The sequence below is a fragment of the Eutrigla gurnardus genome, assembly GCF_963514095.1.
Source record: "Eutrigla gurnardus genome assembly, chromosome: 2".
NCBI lineage: Eukaryota > Metazoa > Chordata > Actinopteri > Perciformes > Triglidae > Eutrigla > Eutrigla gurnardus.
The window spans coordinates 12,718,063-12,742,967 of record NC_139916.1 but is presented as its reverse complement, the minus strand read 5'-3'; the positions used below and the strand labels follow the sequence as shown (position 1 = coordinate 12,742,967).

At 42.2% G+C, this 24,905-nt stretch overlaps 6 protein-coding genes across 6 annotated transcripts; all 6 read left to right on the top strand.

Moving 5' to 3' along the window:
• Positions 1-726: 726 nt before the first annotated feature.
• Positions 727-2,689, top strand: LOC311025103 (nuclear factor 7, ovary-like). The gene has a single exon (XM_084027827.1). The coding sequence runs from the start codon at positions 867-869 to the stop codon at positions 2,259-2,261; it is 1,395 nt and encodes a 464-aa protein (XP_083883953.1). The 5' UTR covers positions 727-866; the 3' UTR covers positions 2,262-2,689.
• A 989-nt stretch (positions 2,690-3,678) lies between these two features.
• LOC311025096 (nuclear factor 7, ovary-like) lies at positions 3,679-5,730 on the top strand. Its single transcript, XM_084027810.1, has one exon. The coding sequence runs from the start codon at positions 3,908-3,910 to the stop codon at positions 5,300-5,302; it is 1,395 nt and encodes a 464-aa protein (XP_083883936.1). The 5' UTR covers positions 3,679-3,907; the 3' UTR covers positions 5,303-5,730.
• Positions 5,731-6,707: 977 nt separating this feature from the next.
• LOC311027510 (uncharacterized protein) lies at positions 6,708-11,508 on the top strand. The gene is made up of 3 exons (XM_084031536.1): positions 6,708-8,331; positions 9,576-9,580; positions 9,960-11,508. Exons 1-3 carry the CDS (start codon positions 6,950-6,952, stop codon positions 11,357-11,359), a joined length of 2,787 nt encoding a protein of 928 aa, XP_083887662.1. The 5' UTR covers positions 6,708-6,949; the 3' UTR covers positions 11,360-11,508.
• Positions 11,509-12,793: 1,285 nt separating this feature from the next.
• LOC311025087 (nuclear factor 7, ovary-like) lies at positions 12,794-14,870 on the top strand. Its single transcript, XM_084027798.1, has one exon. The coding sequence runs from the start codon at positions 12,998-13,000 to the stop codon at positions 14,390-14,392; it is 1,395 nt and encodes a 464-aa protein (XP_083883924.1). The 5' UTR covers positions 12,794-12,997; the 3' UTR covers positions 14,393-14,870.
• A 920-nt stretch (positions 14,871-15,790) lies between these two features.
• On the top strand, positions 15,791-20,933 carry LOC311025079 (E3 ubiquitin-protein ligase TRIM35-like). The gene is made up of 2 exons (XM_084027785.1): positions 15,791-17,580; positions 20,606-20,933. Exon 1 carries the CDS (start codon positions 16,037-16,039, stop codon positions 17,429-17,431), a length of 1,395 nt encoding a protein of 464 aa, XP_083883911.1. The 5' UTR covers positions 15,791-16,036; the 3' UTR covers positions 17,432-17,580; positions 20,606-20,933.
• On the top strand, positions 18,839-24,007 carry LOC311027502 (uncharacterized protein). The gene is made up of 2 exons (XM_084031524.1): positions 18,839-20,465; positions 22,069-24,007. Exons 1-2 carry the CDS (start codon positions 19,073-19,075, stop codon positions 23,469-23,471), a joined length of 2,796 nt encoding a protein of 931 aa, XP_083887650.1. The 5' UTR covers positions 18,839-19,072; the 3' UTR covers positions 23,472-24,007.
• Positions 24,008-24,905: the final 898 nt, after the last annotated feature.

Genomic DNA, 24,905 nt, shown 5'->3' with positions numbered 1-24,905 from the left:
GTAACGGTGCTGACAGAACTAACGTTGTTTACCCTCCACAGCGAAAATCTCATCTTGCTGTGTTGTTGGAGGCCACGACTGATGTTGCATACAAATGAGATGATGATTGTGATTTTAGGCTTAGTGAGCTACAATATCAGCGACGTGTTTCAGAGACAGAGAGGAAAATGTTGCTAATACTTTAGCTCAAACCTCCTCTAACCTCCCCCATCCGAGAGCTTGAATGTCTCACAGAGTCTTGCCAGGAAAAGCAGTGGAATTCATAATAATGTGCTAACAACCTGTCAATCACAAGGTAGCCCCGCCCTAAAGCATTCTCTGCTTTCTGGTCTGTTTGACTCTAACTGGACCATAAAGTACTAAATAAACACCATGCTGGATTGAAGAAGATGTTAAACTACAGATTGAGACCTTAAACTTGTGTTTACAATGTTTACTGTGTCTGGCTTCACTATTCAGACCTGGTGGTTGCTGCATGGCGGCAACTCAATAAGAAGTTAGGCTATCTCTAAAGGTGTGTTCACGCACTAGACACACGCACTGCTTTGGACATCACATGATGCACATCACATGACACTGTTGCACTTTTTCATCACATCAAATTCCACGGAGAGAAGTCAGAGAACGGACGAAACACTGAGAACACAAGTAAGACTGGGATTACTGGAGTACTGGAATACTGGGACTTCAATCTGCTGCTGATTCCACATATAAAGAGAGAGAGAGAGAGAGAGAGAGAGAGAGAGAGAGAGAGAGAGAGAGAGAGAGAGAGTGCGAGAGAAGAAGTTTAGAGGAGTGAAAATAAGACTTAAAACATTCTTAACAGATCAACTGTGTGTCTACTTTCACTTTCACTCTGAGACCAAATGGCTTCCCGATCAGAGGAGGATCTCTGCTGTTCTGTCTGCCACGACATCTTCAAGGATCCTGTCGTCCTGTCGTGTAGCCACAGCTTCTGCAAAGTCTGTCTGAAGAACTGGTGGACTGAAAAACAAATACAGGAGTGTCCAATTTGTAAGAGAAGATCATCGAAGAGCGAACCGCCGGTTAGTTTGGTGATAAAGAACCTGTGTGAGACCTTCTTACGGGAGAGAGTCCAGAAAGCTTCAGAGCCTCTCTGCAGTCTGCACTCTGAGAAACTCAGACTCTTCTGTCTGGACCATCAGCAGCCGGTTTGTGTCGTCTGCAGAGATTCAAAAATACACAACAACCACAGATTCAGACCCATCGATGAAGCTGTAGAGGATCACAAAGAGGAGCTCCAGAAATCCCTGAAGCCCTTGAAGGAGAAACTGAAGCTCTTTGAACAAGTTGAAGGAAATTGTGATCAAACAGCAAAACACATTAAGGTCCAGGCCCAGCAGACAGAGAGGCAGATTAGGAAGCAGTTTAAGAAGCTCCACCAGTTTCTAGAAGAGGAAGAGGAGGCCAGGATCTCTGCTCTGAGGGAGGAAGAGGAGCAGAAGAGTCAGATGATGAAGGAGAAGATAGAGACTCTGAGCAGAGAGACAGCAGCTCTTTCAGACACAATCAGAGCCACAGAGGAAGAACTGAGAGCTGAAGACATTGCATTCCTGCAGAACTACAAGGCTGCAGTGGAACGAGTCCAGCAGCACCCCCTGGTGGAGGATCCACAGCTGGTCTCAGGAGCTCTGATAGACCAGGCCAAACACCTGGGCAACCTGACCTTCAACATCTGGACCAAGATGAAGGATGTGGTCTCCTACACTCCTGTGATTCTGGATCCAAACTCTGCTCATCCAGAACTCATTCTGTCTGAAGATCTGACCAGCGTGAGACGTGGAAAGAGACAGAAGCTTCCTGAAAACCCAGAGAGGTTTGATACCTTTCCTTATGTCCTGGGATCTGAGGGATTTAACTCTGGGACTCACAGCTGGGACTTTAAGGTTAGAAACGATGAATTTTGGGGCCTGGGTGTGGCCGAGCAGTCTGTTTTACGGGAGGGACAATTACCATCAGCTTATTGGCAAATATATCTGTATGATGGAAAGTACAAAGCAGCTTCTCCACAACTGTCAGATGAAGTTCTGTCAGTGGAGAAGCTCCAGAGGATCAGAGTTCATCTAGATTTTGACAAAGGAAAACTGTCATTCTATGATCTTGATACAAACACACACATACACACCTTCACACACAAATTCACTGAAATAGTGTTTCCACAGTGCACCACGAATGTACGCCCATTGGAGATATTACCAATGGTGGTCTCAGTATCAACAGACTTACAGTCTACGCTTTAAATGCATGTGCTGAGCATACTTTGTTTCATCATATTACGGTCATGTGGAATATTGGTGATATTTTACACATTCAAGAAATTGTTTGAAACAAAAAAAACAAAACAAAAAAACAAACATGTAATGCAATTTGGAGAATTTTTTGTCTGTAGGTTTTTGATATGGTGTAAATATCTGTATATGATTGAAGAGGGACGATCTGAGACTTAATTATGTAAGAAAATGCACTGTGAGTATTAGGGGTCTTCTCAAATGAAGAGAATATTTAATTGATCCGATACTGAATATTAGCTGATAAGGGTGAAATATATTGGCAGATATAATTGTGTACAGATGTATAAATGATATAAACACCTTTTCTTTTGTCTTATTTCTGGGGAGGATGATATCACTCATTGTAAGAATTCATTATACAGAATATTAGGCTTATTGATTATTTTGCTTTCATGGTTTGTATTTAAGTCTGCACTGTCAATCATTCGTGAAGACTTTAGATTTAGACATGATTTTGAACTATAAGTTACAATGTAAATGAAAACTGTCCATTACTGATTATGTCCTGATAGTTTTGAAATATTATATTATGATTTAAATACTTATAAAGAATAAAAAAAGTGAAATGGCTTCAGGTTAAAACGTGTTGTTATTTTTGAGCATGAGAACTTAAAGGTGCTTAATGGAGAACTCAGAGTGTATCTATTTCCTTCACACAGCTCTCAGCATCGTGACGGCTGAGCCGGCGACTAGCAGCTAACGGCGTGAACAGTCCAACCAACAGTAACGGTGCTGACAGAACTAACGTTGTTTACCCTCCACAGCGAAAATCTCATCTTGCTGTGTTGTTGGAGGCCACGACTGATGTTGCATACAAATGAGATGATGATTGTGATTTTAGGCTTAGTGAGCTACAATATCAGCGACGTGTTTCAGAGACAGAGAGGAAAATGTTGCTAATACTTTAGCTCAAACCTCCTCTAACCTCCCCCATCCGAGAGCTTGAATGTCTCACAGAGTCTTGCCAGGAAAAGCAGTGGAATTCATAATAATGTGCTAACAACCTGTCAATCACAAGGTAGCCCCGCCCTAAAGCATTCTCTGCTTTCTGGTCTGTTTGACTCTAACTGGACCATAAAGTACTAAATAAACACCATGCTGGATTGAAGAAGATGTTAAACTACAGATTGAGACCTTAAACTTGTGTTTACAATGTTTACTGTGTCTGGCTTCACTATTCAGACCTGGTGGTTGCTGCATGGCGGCAACTCAATAAGAAGTTAGGCTATCTCTAAAGGTGTGTTCACGCACTAGACACACGCACTGCTTTGGACATCACATGATGCACATCACATGACACTGTTGCACTTTTTCATCACATCAAATTCCACGGAGAGAAGTCAGAGAACGGACGAAACACTGAGAACACAAGTAAGACTGGGATTACTGGAGTACTGGAATACTGGGACTTCAATCTGCTGCTGATTCCACATATAAAGAGAGAGAGAGAGAGAGAGAGAGAGAGAGAGAGAGAGAGAGAGAGAGAGAGAGAGAGAGAGAGTGCGAGAGAAGAAGTTTAGAGGAGTGAAAATAAGACTTAAAACATTCTTAACAGATCAACTGTGTGTCTACTTTCACTTTCACTCTGAGACCAAATGGCTTCCCGATCAGAGGAGGATCTCTGCTGTTCTGTCTGCCACGACATCTTCAAGGATCCTGTCGTCCTGTCGTGTAGCCACAGCTTCTGCAAAGTCTGTCTGAAGAACTGGTGGACTGAAAAACAAATACAGGAGTGTCCAATTTGTAAGAGAAGATCATCGAAGAGCGAACCGCCGGTTAGTTTGGTGATAAAGAACCTGTGTGAGACCTTCTTACGGGAGAGAGTCCAGAAAGCTTCAGAGCCTCTCTGCAGTCTGCACTCTGAGAAACTCAGACTCTTCTGTCTGGACCATCAGCAGCCGGTTTGTGTCGTCTGCAGAGATTCAAAAATACACAACAACCACAGATTCAGACCCATCGATGAAGCTGTAGAGGATCACAAAGAGGAGCTCCAGAAATCCCTGAAGCCCTTGAAGGAGAAACTGAAGCTCTTTGAACAAGTTGAAGGAAATTGTGATCAAACAGCAAAACACATTAAGGTCCAGGCCCAGCAGACAGAGAGGCAGATTAGGAAGCAGTTTAAGAAGCTCCACCAGTTTCTAGAAGAGGAAGAGGAGGCCAGGATCTCTGCTCTGAGGGAGGAAGAGGAGCAGAAGAGTCAGATGATGAAGGAGAAGATAGAGACTCTGAGCAGAGAGACAGCAGCTCTTTCAGACACAATCAGAGCCACAGAGGAAGAACTGAGAGCTGAAGACATTGCATTCCTGCAGAACTACAAGGCTGCAGTGGAACGAGTCCAGCAGCACCCCCTGGTGGAGGATCCACAGCTGGTCTCAGGAGCTCTGATAGACCAGGCCAAACACCTGGGCAACCTGACCTTCAACATCTGGACCAAGATGAAGGATGTGGTCTCCTACACTCCTGTGATTCTGGATCCAAACTCTGCTCATCCAGAACTCATTCTGTCTGAAGATCTGACCAGCGTGAGACGTGGAAAGAGACAGAAGCTTCCTGAAAACCCAGAGAGGTTTGATACCTTTCCTTATGTCCTGGGATCTGAGGGATTTAACTCTGGGACTCACAGCTGGGACTTTAAGGTTAGAAACGATGAATTTTGGGGCCTGGGTGTGGCCGAGCAGTCTGTTTTACGGGAGGGACAATTACCATCAGCTTATTGGCAAATATATCTGTATGATGGAAAGTACAAAGCAGCTTCTCCACAACTGTCAGATGAAGTTCTGTCAGTGGAGAAGCTCCAGAGGATCAGAGTTCATCTAGATTTTGACAAAGGAAAACTGTCATTCTATGATCTTGATACAAACACACACATACACACCTTCACACACAAATTCACTGAAATAGTGTTTCCACAGTGCACCACGAATGTACGCCCATTGGAGATATTACCAATGGTGGTCTCAGTATCAACAGACTTACAGTCTACGCTTTAAATGCATGTGCTGAGCATACTTTGTTTCATCATATTACGGTCATGTGGAATATTGGTGATATTTTACACATTCAAGAAATTGTTTGAAACAAAAAAAACAAAACAAAAAAACAAACATGTAATGCAATTTGGAGAATTTTTTGTCTGTAGGTTTTTGATATGGTGTAAATATCTGTATATGATTGAAGAGGGACGATCTGAGACTTAATTATGTAAGAAAATGCACTGTGAGTATTAGGGGTCTTCTCAAATGAAGAGAATATTTAATTGATCCGATACTGAATATTAGCTGATAAGGGTGAAATATATTGGCAGATATAATTGTGTACAGATGTATAAATGATATAAACACCTTTTCTTTTGTCTTATTTCTGGGGAGGATGATATCACTCATTGTAAGAATTCATTATACAGAATATTAGGCTTATTGATTATTTTGCTTTCATGGTTTGTATTTAAGTCTGCACTGTCAATCATTCGTGAAGACTTTAGATTTAGACATGATTTTGAACTATAAGTTACAATGTAAATGAAAACTGTCCATTACTGATTATGTCCTGATAGTTTTGAAATATTATATTATGATTTAAATACTTATAAAGAATAAAAAAAAGTGAAATGGCTTCAGGTTAAAACGTGTTGTTATTTTTGAGCATGAGAACTTAAAGGTGCTTAATAGAGAACTCAGAGTGTATCTATTTCCTTCACACAGCTCTCAGCATCGTGACGGCTGAGCCGGCGACTAGCAGCTAACGGCGTGAACAGTCCAACCAACAGTAACGGTGCTGACAGAACTAACGTTGTTTACCCTCCACAGCGAAAATCTCATCTTGCTGTGTTGTTGGAGGCCACGACTGATGTTGCATACAAATGAGATGATGATTGTGATTTTAGGCTTAGTGAGCTACAATATCAGCGACGTGTTTCAGAGACAGAGAGGAAAATGTTGCTAATACTTTAGCTCAAACCTCCTCTAACCTCCCCCATCCGAGAGCTTGAATGTCTCACAGAGTCTTGCCAGGAAAAGCAGTGGAATTCATAATAATGTGCTAACAACCTGCCAATCACAAGGTAGCCCCGCCCTAAAGCATCCCCACTCCTTTCTGGTCTGTTTGACTCTAACTGGACCATAAAGTACTAAATAAACACCATGCTGGATTGAAGAAGATGTTAAACTACAGATTGAGACCTTAAACTTGTGTTTACAATGTTAACTGTGTCTGGCTTCACTATTCAGACCTGGTGGTTGCTGCATGGCGGCAACTCAATAAGAAGTTAGGCTATCTCTAAAGGTGTGTTCACGCACTAGACACACCCACTCCTTTGGGCATCACATGATGCACATCACATGACACTGTTGCACTTTTTCATCACATCAAATTCCACGGAAAGAAGTCAGAGAACGGACGACACACTGGGAACACAAGTAAGACTGGGATTACTGGAGTACTGGAATACTGGGACTTCAATCTGCTGCGGATTCCACATATAAAGAGAGAGAGAGACAGAGAGAGAGAGAGAGAGAGAGAGAGAGAGAGAGAGAGAGAGAGAGAGTGCGAGAGAAGAAGTTTAGAGGAGTGAAAATAAGACTTAAAACATTCTTAACAGATCAACTGTGTGTCTACTCTCACTTTCACTCTGAGACCAAATGGCTTCCCGATCAGAGGAGGATCTCTGCTGTTCTGTCTGCCACGACATCTTCAAGGATCCTGTCGTCCTGTCGTGTAGCCACAGCTTCTGCAAAGTCTGTCTGAAGAACTGGTGGACTGAAAAACAAATACAGGAGTGTCCAATTTGTAAGAGAAGATCATCGAAGAGCGAACCGCCGGTTAGTTTGGTGATAAAGAACCTGTGTGAGACCTTTTTACGGGAGAGAGTCCAGAAAGATTCAGAGCCTCTCTGCAGTCTGCACTCTGAGAAACTCAGACTCTTCTGTCTGGACCATCAGCAGCCGGTTTGTGTCGTCTGCAGAGATTCAAAAACACACAACAACCACAGATTCAGACCCATCGATGAAGCTGTAGAGGATCACAAAGAGGAGCTCCAGAAATCCCTGAAGCCCTTGAAGGAGAAACTGAAGCTCTTTGAACAAGTTGAAGGAAACTGTGATCAAACAGCAGAACACATTAAGGTCCAGGCCCAGCAGACAGAGAGGCTGATTAGGAAGCAGTTTAAGAAGCTCCACCAGTTTCTAGAAGAGGAAGAGGAGGCCAGGATCTCTGCTCTGAGGGAGGAAGAGGAGCAGAAGAGTCAGATGATGAAGGAGAAGATAGAGGCTCTGAGCAGAGAGACAGCAGCTCTTTCAGACACAATCAGAGCCACAGAGGAAGAACTGAGAGCTGAAGACATCGCATTCCTGCAGAACTACAAGGCTGCAGTGGAACGAGTCCAGCAGCACCCCCTGCTGGATGATCCACAGCTGGTCTCAGGAGCTCTGATAGACCAGGCCAAACACCTGGGCAACCTGACCTTCAACATCTGGACCAAGATGAAGGATGTGGTCTCCTACACTCCTGTGATTCTGGATCCAAACTCTGCTCATCCAGAACTCATTCTGTCTGAAGATCTGACCAGCGTGAGACGTGGAGAGAGACAGAAGCTTCCTGAAAACCCAGAGAGGTTTGTTACCTTTCTTTCTGTCCTGGGATCTGAGGGATTTAACTCTGGAACTCACAGCTGGGACTTTAAGGTTAGAAACGATCATATTTGGGGCCTGGGTGTGGTAGAGCAGTCTGTTTTACGAAAGGGACCAATACTATCTACTTATTGGCAAATATATCTGTATGATGGAAAGTACGGAGCAGCTTCTTCACAACTGTCAGAGGAAGTTCTGTCAGTGGAGAAGCTCCAGAGGATCAGAGTTCATCTAGACTTTGACAAAGGAAAATTGTCATTCTATGATCTTGATACGAACACACACATACACACCTTCACACACAAATTCACTGAAACAGTGTTTCCACAGTGCACCACGAATATACACCTATTGGAGATATTACCGATGGAGGTTTCAGTATCAACAGACTCACAGTCTACAATTTAAATGCATGTGCTGAGCATGCTTTGTTTCATCATATTAACGTCATGTGATATATCAGTGATATTTTACACATTCAAGAAATTGTTTGAAACAAAAAAAAAAAAACATTTAATGCAATTTGGAGAATTTTTTTTCTGTAGGTTTTTGATATGGTGTAAATATCTGTATATGATTGAACAGGGATGATCTGAGACTTAATTATGTAAGAAAATGCACTGTGAGTATTAGGGGTCTTCTCAAATGAAGAGAATATTTCATTTATCCGATACTGAATATTAGCTGATAAGGGTGACATATATTGGCAGATATAATTGTGTACAGATGTATAAATGATATAAACACCTTTTGTTTTGTCTTATTTCTGGGGAGGATGATATCACTCATTGTAAGGATTCATTACACAGAATATTAGGCTTATTGATTATTTTGCTTTCATGGTTTGTATTTAAGTCTGCACTGTCAATCATTCGTGAAGACTTTAGATTTAGACGTGATTTTGAACTCTTTTTAACTATAAGTTACAATGTAAATGAAAACTGTCCATTACTGATTATGTCCTGATAGTTTTGAAATATTATATTATGATTTAAATACTTATAAAGAATAAAAAAAGTGAAATGGCTTCAGGTTAAAACGTGTTGTTATTTTTGAGCATGAGAACTTAAAGGTGCTTAATAGAGAACTCAGAGTGTATCTATTTCCTTCACACAGCTCTCAGCATCGTGACGGCTGAGCCGGCGACTAGCAGCTAACGGCGTGAACAGTGCAACCAACAGTAACGGTGCTGACAGAACTAACGTTGTTTACCCTCCACAGAGAAAATCTCATCTTGCTGTGTTGTTGGAGGCAACGACTGATGTTGCATACAAATGAGATGATGATTGTGATTTTAGGCTTAGTGAGCTACAATATCAGTGACGTGTTTCAGAGACAGAGAGGAAAATGTTGCTAATACTTTAGCTTAAACCTCCTCTAACCTCCCCCATCCGAGAGCTTGAATGTCTCACAGAGTCTTGCCAGGAAAAGCAGTGGAGTTCATAATAATGTGCTAACAACGTGTCAATCACAAGGTAGCCCCGCCCTAAAGCATCCGCTGCTTTCTGGTCTGTTTGACTCTAACTGGACCATAAAGTACTAAATAAACACCATGCTGGATTGAAGAAGATTTTAAACTACAGATTGAGACCTTAAACGTATGTTTACAATGTTAAATGTGTCTGGCTTCACTATTCAGACCTGGTGGTTGCTGCATGGCGGCATCTCAATAAGAAGTTAGGCTATCTCTAAAGGTGTGTTCACGCACTAGACACACCCACTCCTTTGGGCATCACATGATGCACATCACATGACACTATTGCACTTTTTCATCACATCAAATTCCACGGAAAGAAGTCAGAGAACGGACGACACACTGGGAACACAAGTAAGACTGGGATTACTGGAGTACTGGAATACTGGGACTTCAATCTGCTGCTGATTCCACATATAAAGAGAGAGAGAGACAGAGAGAGAGAGAGAGAGAGAGAGAGTGCGAGAGAAGAAGTTTAGAGGAGTGAAAATAAGACTTAAAACATTCTTAACAGATCAACTGTGTGTCTACTCTCACTTTCACTCTGAGACCAAATGGCTTCCCGATCAGAGGAGGATCTCTGCTGTTCTGTCTGCCACGACATCTTCAAGGATCCTGTCGTCCTGTCGTGTAGCCACAGCTTCTGCAAAGTCTGTCTGAAGAACTGGTGGACTGAAAAACAAATACAGGAGTGTCCAATTTGTAAGAGAAGATCATCGAAGAGCGAACCGCCGGTTAGTTTTGTGATAAAGAACCTGTGTGAGACCTTCTTACGGGAGAGAGTCCAGAAAGCTTCAGAGCCTCTCTGCAGTCTGCACTCTGAGAAACTCAGACTCTTCTGTCTGGACCATCAGCAGCCGGTTTGTGTCGTCTGCAGAGATTCAAAAATACACAACAACCACAGATTCAGACCCATCGATGAAGCTGTAGAGGATCACAAAGAGGAGCTCCAGAAATCCCTGAAGCCCTTGAAGGAGAAACTGAAGCTCTTTGAACAAGTTGAAGGAAATTGTGATCAAACAGCAGAACACATTAAGGTCCAGGCCCAGCAGACAGAGAGGCAGATTAGGAAGCAGTTCAAGAAGCTCCACCAGTTTCTAGAAGAGGAAGAGGAGGCCAGGATCTCTGCTCTGAGGGAGGAAGAGGAGCAGAAGAGTCAGATGATGAAGGAGAAGATAGAGACTCTGAGCAGAGAGACAGCAGCTCTTTCAGACACAATCAGAGCCACAGAGGAAGAACTGAGAGCTGAAGACATCGCATTCCTGCAGAACTACAAGGCTGCAGTGGAACGAGTCCAGCAGCACCCCCTGGTGGAGGATCCACAGCTGGTCTCAGGAGCTCTGATAGACCAGGCCAAACACCTGGGCAACCTGACCTTCAACATCTCGACCAAGATGAAGGATGTGGTCTCCTACACTCCTGTGATTCTGGATCCAAACTCTGCTCATCCAGAACTCATTCTGTCTGAAGATCTGACCAGCGTGAGACGTGGAAAGAGACAGAAGCTTCCTGAAAACCCAGAGAGGTTTGATACCATTCATATTGTCCTGGGATCTGAGGGATTTAACTCTGGGACTCACAGCTGGGACTTTAAGGTTAGAAACGATGAATTTTGGGGCCTGGGTGTGGCCGAGCAGTCTGTTTTACGGGAGGGACAATTACCATCAGCTTATTGGCAAATATATCTGTATGATGGAAAGTACAAAGCAGCTTCTCCACAACTGTCAGATGAAGTTCTGTCAGTGGAGAAGCTCCAGAGGATCAGAGTTCATCTAGATTTTGACAAAGGAAAACTGTCATTCTATGATCTTGATACAAACACACACATACACACCTTCACACACAAATTCACTGAAATAGTGTTTCCACAGTGCACCACGAATGTACGCCCATTGGAGATATTACCAATGGTGGTCTCAGTATCAACAGACTTACAGTCTACGCTTTAAATGCATGTGCTGAGCATACTTTGTTTCATCATATTACGGTCATGTGGAATATTGGTGATATTTTACACATTCAAGAAATTGTTTGAAACAAAAAAAACAAAACAAAAAAACAAACATGTAATGCAATTTGGAGAATTTTTTGTCTGTAGGTTTTTGATATGGTGTTAATATCTTTATATTGAACAGGGACGATCTGAGACTTAATTATGTAAGAAAATGCACTGTGAGTATTAGGGGTCTTCTCAAATGAAGAGAATATTTAATTGATCCGATACTGAATATTAGCTGATAAGGGTGAAATATATTGGCAGATATAATTGTGTACAGATGTATAAATGATATAAACACCTTTTCTTTTGTCTTATTTCTGGGGAGGATGATATCACTCATTGTAAGAATTCATTATACAGAATATTAGGCTTATTGATTATTTTGCTTTCATGGTTTGTATTTAAGTCTGCACTGTCAATCATTCGTGAAGACTTTAGATTTAGACATGATTTTGAACTATAAGTTACAATGTAAATGAAAACTGTCCATTACTGATTATGTCCTGATAGTTTTGAAATATTATATTATGATTTAAATACTTATAAAGAATAAAAAAAAGTGAAATGGCTTCAGGTTAAAACGTGTTGTTATTTTTGAGCATGAGAACTTAAAGGTGCTTAATAGAGAAGTCAGAGTGTATCTATTTCCTTCACACAGCTCTCAGCATCGTGACGGCTGAGCCGGCGACTAGCAGCTAACGGCGTGAACAGTCCAACCAACAGTAACGGTGCTGACAGAACTAACGTTGTTTACCCTCCACAGCGAAAATCTCATCTTGCTGTGTTGTTGGAGGCCACGACTGATGTTGCATACAAATGAGATGATGATTGTGATTTTAGGCTTAGTGAGCTACAATATCAGCGACGTGTTTCAGAGACAGAGAGGAAAATGTTGCTAATACTTTAGCTCAAACCTCCTCTAACCTCCCCCATCCGAGAGCTTGAATGTCTCACAGAGTCTTGCCAGGAAAAGCAGTGGAATTCATAATAATGTGCTAACAACCTGCCAATCACAAGGTAGCCCCGCCCTAAAGCATCCCCACTCCTTTCTGGTCTGTTTGACTCTAACTGGACCATAAAGTACTAAATAAACACCATGCTGGATTGAAGAAGATGTTAAACTACAGATTGAGACCTTAAACTTGTGTTTACAATGTTAACTGTGTCTGGCTTCACTATTCAGACCCGGTGGTTGCTGCATGGCGGCAACTCAATAAGAAGTTAGGCTATCTCTAAAGGTGTGTTCACGCACTAGACACACCCACTCCTTTGGGCATCACATGATGCACATCACATGACACTGTTGCACTTTTTCATCACATCAAATTCCACGGAGAGAAGTCAGAGAACGGACGAAACACTGAGAACACAAGTAAGACTGGGATTACTGGAGTACTGGAATACTGGGACTTCAATCTGCTGCTGATTCCACATATAAAGAGAGAGAGAGAGAGAGAGAGAGAGAGAGAGAGAGAGAGAGAGAGAGAGAGAGAGTGCGAGAGAAGAGGTTTAGAGGAGTGAAAATAAGACTTAAAACATTCTTAACAGATCAACTGTGTGTCTACTCTCACTTTCACTCTGAGACCAAATGGCTTTCCGATCAGAGGAGGATCTCTGCTGTTCTGTCTGCCACGACATCTTCAAGGATCCTGTCGTCCTGTCGTGTAGCCACAGCTTCTGCAAAGTCTGTCTGAAGAACTGGTGGACTGAAAAACAAATACTGGAGTGTCCAATTTGTAAGAGAAGATCATCGAAGAGCGAACCGCCGGTTAGTTTGGTGATAAAGAACCTGTGTGAGACCTTTTTACGGGAGAGAGTCCAGAAAGATTCAGAGCCTCTCTGCAGTCTGCACTCTGAGAAACTCAGACTCTTCTGTCTGGACCATCAGCAGCCTGTTTGTGTCGTCTGCAGAGATTCAAAAACACACAACAACCACAGATTCAGACCCATCGATGAAGCTGTAGAGGATCACAAAGAGGAGCTCCAGAAATCCCTGAAGCCCTTGAAGGAGAAACTGAAGCTCTTTGAACAAGTTGAAGGAAACTGTGATCAAACAGCAGAACACATTAAGGTCCAGGCCCAGCAGACAGAGAGGCTGATTAGGAAGCAGTTTAAGAAGCTCCACCAGTTTCTAGAAGAGGAAGAGGAGGCCAGGATCTCTGCTCTGAGGGAGGAAGAGGAGCAGAAGAGTCAGATGATGAAGGAGAAGATAGAGGCTCTGAGCAGAGAGACAGCAGCTCTTTCAGACACAATCAGAGCCACAGAGGAAGAACTGAGAGCTGAAGACATCGCATTCCTGCAGAACTTAAAGGCTGCAGTGGAACGAGTCCAGCAGCACCCCCTGCTGGATGATCCACAGCTGGTCTCAGGAGCTCTGATAGACCAGGCCAAACACCTGGGCAACCTGACCTTCAACATCTGGACCAAGATGAAGGATGTGGTCTCCTACACTCCTGTGATTCTGGATCCAAACTCTGCTCATCCAGAACTCATTCTGTCTGAAGATCTGACCAGCGTGAGACGTGGAGAGAGACAGAAGCTTCCTGAAAACCCAGAGAGGTTTGTCACCTTTCTTTCTGTCCTGGGATCTGAGGGATTTAACTCTGGAACTCACAGCTGGGACTTTAAGGTTAGAAACGATCATATTTGGGGCCTGGGTGTGGCCGAGCAGTCTGTTTTACGAAAGGGACCAATACTATCTGCTTATTGGCAAATATATCTGTATGATGGAAAGTACGGAGCAGCTTCTTCACAACTGTCAGAGGAAGTTCTGTCAGTGGAGAAGCTCCAGAGGATCAGAGTTCATCTAGACTTTGACAAAGGAAAATTGTCATTCTATGATCTTGATACGAACACACACATACACACCTTCACACACAAATTCACTGAAACAGTGTTTCCACAGTGCACCACGAATATACACCTATTGGAGATATTACCGATGGAGGTTTCAGTATCAACAGACTCACAGTCTACAATTTAAATGCATGTGCTGAGCATGCTTTGTTTCATCATATTAACGTCATGTGATATATCAGTGATATTTTACACATTCAAGAAATTGTTTGAAACAAAAAAAAAAAAACATTTAATGCAATTTGGAGAATTTTTTGTCTGTAGGTTTTTGATATGGTGTAAATATCTGTATATGATTGAACAGGGATGATCTGAGACTTAATTATGTAAGAAAATGCACTGTGAGTATTAGGGGTCTTCTCAAATGAAGAGAATATTTCATTTATCCGATACTGAATATTAGCTGATAAGGGTGACATATATTGGCAGATATAATTGTGTACAGATGTATAAATGATATAAACACCTTTTGTTTTGTCTTATTTCTGGGGAGGATGATATCACTCATTGTAAGGATTCATTACACAGAATATTAGGCTTATTGATTATTTTGCTTTCATGGTTTGTATTTAAGTCTGCACTGTCAATCATTCGTGAAGACTTTAGATTTAGACGTGATTTTGAACTCTTTTTAACTATAAGTTACAATGTAAATGAAAACTGTCCATTACTGATTATGTCCTGATAGTTTTGAAATATTATATTATGATTTAAATACTTATAAAGAATAAAAAAAGTGAAATGGCTTCAGGTTAAAACGTGTTGTTATTTTTGAGCATGAGAACTTAAAGGTGCTTAATAGAGAACTCAGAGTGTATCTATTTCCTTCACACAGCTCTCAGCATCGTGACGGCTGAGCCGGCGACTAGCAGCTAACGGCGTGAACAGTGCAACCAACAGTAACGGTGCTGACAGAACTAACGTTGTTTACCCTCCACAGAGAAAATCTCATCTTGCTGTGTTGTTGGAGGCAACGACTGATGTTGCATACAAATGAGATGATGATTGTGATTTTAGGCTTAGTGAGCTACAATATCAGTGACGTGTTTCAGAGACAGAGAGGAAAATGTTGCTAATACTTTAGCTTAAACCTCCTCTAACCTCCCCCATCCGAGAGCTTGAATGTCTCACAGAGTCTTGCCAGGAAAAGCAGTGGAATTCATAATAATGTGCTAACAACCTGTCAATCACAAGGTAGCCCCGCCCTAAAGCATCCGCTGCTTTCTGGTCTGTTTGACTCTAACTGGACCATAAAGTACTAAATAAACACCATGCTGGATTGAAGAAGATTTTAAACTACAGATTGAGACCTTAAACGTATGTTTACAATGTTAAATGTGTCTGGCTTCACTATTCAGACCTGGTGGTTGCTGCATGGCGGCATCTCAATAAGAAGTTAGGCTATCTCTAAAGGTGTGTTCACGCACTAGACACACCCACTCCTTTGGGCATCACATGATGCACATCACATGACACTGTTGCACTTTTTCATCACATCAAATTCCACGGAAAGAAGTCAGAGAACGGACGACACACTGGGAACACAAGTAAGACTGGGATTACTGGAGTACTGGAATACTGGGACTTCAATCTGCTGCGGATTCCACATATAAAGAGAGAGAGAGACAGAGAGAGAGAGAGAGAGAGAGAGAGAGAGAGAGAGAGAGAGAGAGAGAGTGCGAGAGAAGAAGTTTAGAGGAGTGAAAATAAGACTTAAAACATTCTTAACAGATCAACTGTGTGTCTACTCTCACTTTCACTCTGAGACCAAATGGCTTCCCGATCAGAGGAGGATCTCTGCTGTTCTGTCTGCCACGACATCTTCAAGGATCCTGTCGTCCTGTCGTGTAGCCACAGCTTCTGCAAAGTCTGTCTGAAGAACTGGTGGACTGAAAAACAAATACAGGAGTGTCCAATTTGTAAGAGAAGATCATCGAAGAGCGAACCGCCGGTTAGTTTGGTGATAAAGAACCTGTGTGAGACCTTTTTACGGGAGAGAGTCCAGAAAGATTCAGAGCCTCTCTGCAGTCTGCACTCTGAGAAACTCAGACTCTTCTGTCTGGACCATCAGCAGCCGGTTTGTGTCGTCTGCAGAGATTCAAAAATACACAACAACCACAGATTCAGACCCATCGATGAAGCTGTAGAGGATCACAAAGAGGAGCTCCAGAAATCCCTGAAGCCCTTGAAGGAGAAACTGAAGCTCTTTGAACAAGTTGAAGGAAATTGTGATCAAACAGCAGAACACATTAAGGTCCAGGCCCAGCAGACAGAGAGGCAGATTAGGAAGCAGTTCAAGAAGCTCCACCAGTTTCTAGAAGAGGAAGAGGAGGCCAGGATCTCTGCTCTGAGGGAGGAAGAGGAGCAGAAGAGTCAGATGATGAAGGAGAAGATAGAGACTCTGAGCAGAGAGACAGCAGCTCTTTCAGACACAATCAGAGCCACAGAGGAAGAACTGAGAGCTGAAGACATCGCATTCCTGCAGAACTACAAGGCTGCAGTGGAACGAGTCCAGCAGCACCCCCTGGTGGAGGATCCACAGCTGGTCTCAGGAGCTCTGATAGACCAGGCCAAACACCTGGGCAACCTGACCTTCAACATCTCGACCAAGATGAAGGATGTGGTCTCCTACACTCCTGTGATTCTGGATCCAAACTCTGCTCATCCAGAACTCATTCTGTCTGAAGATCTGACCAGCGTGAGACGTGGAAAGAGACAGAAGCTTCCTGAAAACCCAGAGAGGTTTGATACCATTCATATTGTCCTGGGATCTGAGGGATTTAACTCTGGGACTCACAGCTGGGACTTTAAGGTTAGAAACGATGAATTTTGGGGCCTGGGTGTGGCCGAGCAGTCTGTTTTACGGGAGGGACAATTACCATCAGCTTATTGGCAAATATATCTGTATGATGGAAAGTACAAAGCAGCTTCTCCACAACTGTCAGATGAAGTTCTGTCAGTGGAGAAGCTCCAGAGGATCAGAGTTCATCTAGATTTTGACAAAGGAAAACTGTCATTCTATGATCTTGATACAAACACACACATACACACCTTCACACACAAATTCACTGAAATAGTGTTTCCACAGTGCACCACGAATGTACGCCCATTGGAGATATTACCAATGGTGGTCTCAGTATCAACAGACTTACAGTCTACGCTTTAAATGCATGTGCTGAGCATACTTTGTTTCATCATATTACGGTCATGTGGAATATTGGTGATATTTTACACATTCAAGAAATTGTTTGAAACAAAAAAAACAAAACAAAAAAACAAACATGTAATGCAATTTGGAGAATTTTTTGTCTGTAGGTTTTTGATATGGTGTTAATATCTTTATATTGAACAGGGACGATCTGAGACTTAATTATGTAAGAAAATGCACTGTGAGTATTAGGGGTCTTCTCAAATGAAGAGAATATTTAATTGATCCGATACTGAATATTAGCTGATAAGGGTGAAATATATTGGCAGATATAATTGTGTACAGATGTATAAATGATATAAACACCTTTTCTTTTGTCTTATTTCTGGGGAGGATGATATCACTCATTGTAAGAATTCATTATACAGAATATTAGGCTTATTGATTATTTTGCTTTCATGGTTTGTATTTAAGTCTGCACTGTCAATCATTCGTGAAGACTTTAGATTTAGACATGATTTTGAACTATTTTGAACTATAAGTTACAATGTAAATGAAAACTGTCCATTACTGATTATGTCCTGATAGTTTTGAAATATTATATTATGATTTAAATACTTATAAAGAATAAAAAAAGTGAAATGGCTTCAGGTTAAAACGTGTTGTTATTTTTGAGCATGAGAACTTAAAGGTGCTTAATGGAGAACTCAGAGTGTATCTATTTCCTTCACACAGCTCTCAGCATCGTGACGGCTGAGCCGGCGACTAGCAGCTAACGGCGTGAACAGTCCAACCAACAGTAACGGTGCTGACAGAACTAACGTTGTTTACCCTCCACAGCGAAAATCTCATCTTGCTGTGTTGTTGGAGGCCACGACTGATGTTGCATACAAATGAGATGATGATTGTGATTTTAGGCTTAGTGAGCTACAATATCAGCGACGTGTTTCAGAGACAGAGAGGAAAATGTTGCTAATACTTTAGCTCAAACCTCCTCTAACCTCCCCCATCCGAGAGCTTGAATGTCTCACAGAGTCTTGCCAGGAAAAGCAGTGGAATTCATAATAATGTGCTAACAACCTGTCAATCACAAGGTAGCCCCGCCCTAAAGCATCCCCACTCCTTTCTGGTCTGTTTGACTCTAACTGGACCATAAAGTACTAAATAAACACCATGCTGGATTGAAGAAGATGTTAAACTACAGATTGAGACCTTAAACTTGTGTTTACAATGTTAACTGTGTCTGGCTTCACTATTCAGACCCGGTGGTTGCTGCATGGCGGCAACTCAATAAGAAGTTAGGCTATCTCTAAAGGTGTGTTCACGCACTAGACACACCCACTCCTTTGGGCATCACATGATGCACATCACATGACACTGTTGCACTTTTTCATCACATCAAATTCCACGGAGAGAAGTCAGAGAACGGACGAAACACTGAGAACACAAGTAAGACTGGGATTACTGGAGTACTGGAATACTGGGACTTCAATCTGCTGCTGATTCCACATATAAAGAGAGAGAGAGAGAGAGAGAGAGAGAGAGAGAGAGAGAGAGAGAGAGAGTGCGAGAGAAGAGGTTTAGAGGAGTGAAAATAAGACTTAAAACATTCTTCACAGATCAACTGTGTGTCTACTCTCACTTTCACTCTGAGACCAAATGGCTTTCCGATCAGAGGAGGATCTCTGCTGTTCTGTCTGCCACGACATCTTCAAGGATCCTGTCGTCCTGTCGTGTAGCCACAGCTTCTGCAAAGTCTGTCTGAAGAACTGGTGGACTGAAAAACAAATACTGGAGTGTCCAATTTGTAAGAGAAGATCATCGAAGAGCGAACCGCCGGTTAGTTTGGTGATAAAGAACCTGTGTGAGACCTTTTTACGGGAGAGAGTCCAGAAAGCTTCAGAGCCTCTCTGCAGTCTGCACTCTGAGAAACTCAGACTCTTCTGTCTGGACCATCAGCAGCCTGTTTGTGTCGTCTGCAGAGATTCAAAAACACACAACAACCACAGATTCAGACCCATCGATGAAGCTGTAGAGGATCACAAAGAGGAGCTCCAGAAATCCCTGAAGCCCTTGAAGGAGAAACTGAAGCTCTTTGAACAACTTGAAGGAAACTGTGATCAAACAGCAGAACACATTAAGGTCCAGGCCCAGCAGACAGAGAGGCTGATTAGGAAGCAGTTTAAGAAGCTCCACCAGTTTCTAGAAGAGGAAGAGGAGGCCAGGATCTCTGCTCTGAGGGAGGAAGAGGAGCAGAAGAGTCAGATGATGAAGGAGAAGATAGAGGCTCTGAGAAGAGGGACAGCAGCTCTTTCAGACACAATCAGAGCCACAGAGGAGGAGCTGAGAGCTGAAGACATTGCATTCCTGCAGAACTACAAGGCTGCAGTGGAACGAGTCCAGCAGCACCCTCTGCTGGAGGATCCACAGCTGATCTCAGGAGCTCTGATAGACCAGGCCAAACACCTGGGCAACCTGACCTTCAACATCTGGACCAAGATGAAGGATGTGGTCTCCTACACTCCTGTGATTCTGGATCCTAACTCTGCTCATCCAGAACTCATTCTGTCTGAAGATCTGACCAGCGTGAGATGTGGAGAGAGACAGAAGCTTCCTGAAAACCCAGAGAGGTTTGTTACCTTTCTTTCTGTCCTGGGATCTGAGGGATTTAACTCTGGAACTCACAGCTGGGACTTTAAGGTTAGAAACGATCATATTTGGGGCCTGGGTGTGGTAGAGCAGTCTGTTTTACGAAAGGGACCAATACTATCTGCTTATTGGCAAATATATCTGTATGATGGAAAGTACGGAGCAGCTTCTTCACAACTGTCAGAGGAAGTTCTGTCAGTGGAGAAGCTCCAGAGGATCAGAGTTCATCTAGACTTTGACAAAGGAAAATTGTCATTCTATGATCTTGATACGAACACACACATACACACCTTCACACACAAATTCACTGAAACAGTGTTTCCACAGTGCACCACGAATATACACCTATTGGAGATATTACCGATGGAGGTTTCAGTATCAACAGACTCACAGTCTACAATTTAAATGCATGTGCTGAGCATGCTTTGTTTCATCATATTAACGTCATGTGATATATCAGTGATATTTTACACATTCAAGAAATTGTTTGAAACAAAAAAAAAAAAAACATTTAATGCAATTTGGAGAATTTTTTGTCTGTAGGTTTTTGATATGGTGTAAATATCTGTATATGATTGAACAGGGATGATCTGAGACTTAATTATGTAAGAAAATGCACTGTGAGTATTAGGGGTCTCCTCAAATGAAGAGAATATTTCATTTATCCGATACTGAATATTAGCTGATAAGGGTGACATATATTGGCAGATATAATTGTGTACAGATGTATAAATGATATAAACACCTTTTGTTTTGTCTTATTTCTGGGGAGGATGATATCACTCATTGTAAGGATTCATTACACAGAATATTAGGCTTATTGATTATTTTGCTTTCATGGTTTGTATTTAAGTCTGCACTGTCAATCATCCGTGAAGACTTTAGATTTAGACGTGATTTTGAACTCTTTTTAACTATAAGTTACAATGTAAATGAAAACTGTCCATTACTGATTATGTCCTGATAGTTTTGAAATATTATATTATGATTTAAATACTTATAAAGAATAAAAAAAGTGAAATGGCTTCAGGTTAAAACGTGTTGTTATTTTTGAGCATGAGAACTTAAAGGTGCTTAATAGAGAACTCAGAGTGTATCTATTTCCTTCACACAGCTCTCAGCATCGTGACGGCTGAGCCGGCGACTAGCAGCTAACGGCGTGAACAGTGCAACCAACAGTAACGGTGCTGACAGAACTAACGTTGTTTACCCTCCACAGAGAAAATCTCATCTTGCTGTGTTGTTGGAGGCAACGACTGATGTTGCATACAAATGAGATGATGATTGTGATTTTAGGCTCAGTGAGCTACAATATCAGCGACGTGTTTCAGAGACAGAGAGGAAAATGTTGCTAATACTTTAGCTCAAACCTCCTCTAACCTCCCCCATCCGAGAGCTTGAATGTCTCACAGAGTCTTGCCAGGAAAAGCAGTGGAATTCATAATAATGTGCTAACAACCTGTCAATCACAAGGTAGCCCCGCCCTAAAGCATCCCCACTCCTTTCTGGTCTGTTTGACTCTAACTGGACCATAAAGTACTAAATAAACACCATGCTGGATTGAAGAAGATTTTAAACTACAGATTGAGACCTTAAACTTATGTTTACAATGTTAACTGTGTCTGGCTTCACTATTCAGACCTGGTGGTTGCTGCATGGCGACAACTCAATAAGAAGTTAGGTTATCTCTAAAGGTGTGTTCACGCACTGCTTTGGGCATCACATGATGCACGTCACATGACACTGCTGCACTTTGTCCTCAAATCAAATTCCACGGAGAGAAGTCAGAGAACGGACGAAACACTGGGAACACGAGTAAGACTGGGATTACTGGAGTACTGGAATACTGGGACTTCAATCTGCTGCTGATTCCACATATAAAGAGAGAGAGAGAGAGAGAGAGAGAGACAGAGAGAGTGCGAGAGAAGAAGTTTAGAGGAGTGAAAATAAGACTTAAAACATTCTTCACAGATCAACTGTGTGTCTACTTTCACTTTCACTCTGAGACAAAATGGCTTCTCGATCAGAGGAGGATCTCTGCTGTTCTGTCTGCCACGACATCTTCAAGGATCCTGTCGTCCTGTCGTGTAGCCACAGCTTCTGCAAAGTCTGTCTGAAGAACTGGTGGACTGAAAAACAAATACAGGAGTGTCCAATTTGTAAGAGAAGATCATCGAAGAGCGAACCGCCGGTTAGTTTTGTGATAAAGAACCTGTGTGAGACCTTCTTACTGGAGAGAGACCAGAAAGCTTCAGAGCCTCTCTGCAGTCTGCACTCTGAGAAACTCAGACTCTTCTGTCTGGACCATCAGCAGCCTGTTTGTGTCGTCTGCAGAGAGTCAAAAACACACAACAACCACAGATCCAGACCCATCGATGAAGCTGTAGGGGATCACAAAGAGGAGCTCCAGAAATCCCTGAAGCCCTTGAAGGAGAAACTGAAGCTCTTTGAACAAGTTGAAGGAAACTGTGATCAAACAGCAGAACACATTAAGGTCCAGGCCCAGCAGACAGAGAGGCTGATTAGGAAGCAGTTCAAGAAGCTCCACCAGTTTCTAGAAGAGGAAGAGGAGGCCAGGATCTCTGCTCTGAGGGAGGAAGAGGAGCAGAAGAGTCAGATGATGAAGGAGAAGATAGAGACTCTGAGCAGAGGGACAGCAGCTCTTTCAGACACAATCAGAGTCACAGAGGAAGAACTGAGAGCTGAAGACATCGCATTCCTGCAGAACTACAAGGCTGCAGTGGAACGAGTCCAGCAGCACCCCCTGGTGGAGGATCCACAGCTGGTCTCAGGAGCTCTGATAGACCAGGCCAAACACCTGGGCAACCTGACCTTCAACATCTGGACCAAGATGAAGGATGTGGTCTCCTACACTCCTGTGATTCTGGATCCTAACTCTGCTCATCCAGAACTCATTCTGTCTGAAGATCTGACCAGCATGAGACGTGGAGAGAGACAGAAGCTTCCTGAAAACCCAGAGAGGTTTGATACCTTTCAATTTGTCCTGGGATCTGAGGGATTTAACTCTGGAACTCACAGCTGGGACTTTAAGGTTAGAAACGATGAATTTTGGGGCCTGGGTGTGGCCGAGCAGTCTGTTTTACGGGAGGGACAATTACCATCAGCTTATTGGGAAATATATCTGTATGATGGAAAGTACAGAGCAGCTTCTCCACAACGGTCAGATAAAGTTCTGTCAGTGGAGAAGCTCCAGAGGATCAGAGTTCATCTAGACTTTGACAAAGGAAAACTGTCATTCTATGATCTTGATACAGACACACACATACACACCTTCACACACAGGTTCACTGAAACAGTGTTTCCACACTTCGGCACCAAGAATGTACGCCCATTGGAGATATTACCGATGGAGGTTTCAGTATCAACAGACTCACAGTCTACGCTTTAAATGCATGTGCTGAGCATGCTTTGTTTCATCATATTAACGTCATGTGATATATCAGTGATATTTTACACATTCAAGAAATTGTTTGAAACAAAAAAAAAAACATGTAATGCAATTTGGAGAATTTTTTGTCTGTAGGTTTTTGATATGGTGTTAATATCTTTATATTGAACAGGGACGATCTGAGACTTAATTATGTAAGAAAATGCACTGTGAGTATTAGGGGTCTCCTCAAATGAAGAGAATATTTAATTTATCCGATACTGAATATTAGCTGATAAGGGTGACATATATTGGCAGATATAATTGTGTACAGATGTATAAATGATATAAACACCTTTTGTTTTGTCTTATTTCTGGGGAGGATGATATCACTCATTCTAAGAATTCATTATACAGAATATTAGGTTAATTGATTATTATGCTTTTATGGTTTGTATTTAAGTCTGCGCTGTCAATCATCCGTGAAGACTTTAGATTTAGACATGATTTTGAACTCTTTTTAACTATAAGTTACAATGTAAATGAAAACTGTCCATTACTGATTATGTCCTGATAGTTTTTAAATATTATATGATGATTATAAACTAATAAGGAATAAAAAAAGTGAAATGGCTTCAGGTTAAAACGTGTTGTTATTTTTGAGCATGAGAACTTAAAGGTGCTTAATAGAGAACTCAGAGTGTATCTATTTCCTTCACACAGCTCTCAGCATCGTGACGGCTGAGCCGGCGACTAGCAGCTAACGCCGTGAACAGTCCAACCAACAGTAACGGTGCTGACAGAACTAACTTTTTTTACCTTCCACAGCGAAAATCTCATCTTGCTGTGTTGTTGGAGGCCACGACTGATGTTGCATACAAATGAGATGATGATTGTGATTTTAGGCTTAGTGAGCTACAATATCAGCGACGTGTTTCAGAGACAGAGAGGAAAATGTTGCTAATACTTTAGCTTAAACCTCCTCTAACCTCCCCCATCCGAGAGCTTGAATGTCTCACAGAGTCTTTCCAGGAAAAGCAGTGGAATTCATAATAATGTGCTAACAACCTGTCTATCACAAGGTAGCCCCGCCCTAAAGCATCCGCTGCTTTCTGGTGTGTCTGACTCTATATGGACCATAAATTACTAAATGAACACCATGCTGGATTGAAGAAGATTTGAATCTACAGATTGAGACCATAATCTCATGTTTACTGTGTCCGGCTTCACTATTCAGACCCGGTGGTTGCTGCATGGTGACAACTCAATAAGAAGTTAGGCTAGGTGTGTTCACGCACTAGACGCACCCACTGCTTTGGGCATCACATGATGCACATCACATGACACTGCTGCACTTTGTCCTCACATCAAGTTTATCTACACTTTGACGAAGGAAAACTGTCATTCTATGATCTTGATACAGACACACACATACACACCTTCACACACAAATTT

Coding starts and splice junctions, on each gene's coding strand:
- LOC311025096 (XM_084027810.1), top strand. CDS start 3,908: ATGGCTTCCCGATCAGAGGAGGATCTCTGCTGTTCTGTCTGCCACGAC.
- LOC311025103 (XM_084027827.1), top strand. CDS start 867: ATGGCTTCCCGATCAGAGGAGGATCTCTGCTGTTCTGTCTGCCACGAC.
- LOC311025087 (XM_084027798.1), top strand. CDS start 12,998: ATGGCTTTCCGATCAGAGGAGGATCTCTGCTGTTCTGTCTGCCACGAC.
- LOC311025079 (XM_084027785.1), top strand. CDS start 16,037: ATGGCTTCCCGATCAGAGGAGGATCTCTGCTGTTCTGTCTGCCACGAC.
- LOC311027502 (XM_084031524.1), top strand. CDS start 19,073: ATGGCTTTCCGATCAGAGGAGGATCTCTGCTGTTCTGTCTGCCACGAC. Junction 20,466..22,068: donor AGACTCACAGTCTACAATTT/AAATGCATGTGC, acceptor TTTCACTCTGAG/ACAAAATGGCTTCTCGATCA.
- LOC311027510 (XM_084031536.1), top strand. CDS start 6,950: ATGGCTTCCCGATCAGAGGAGGATCTCTGCTGTTCTGTCTGCCACGAC.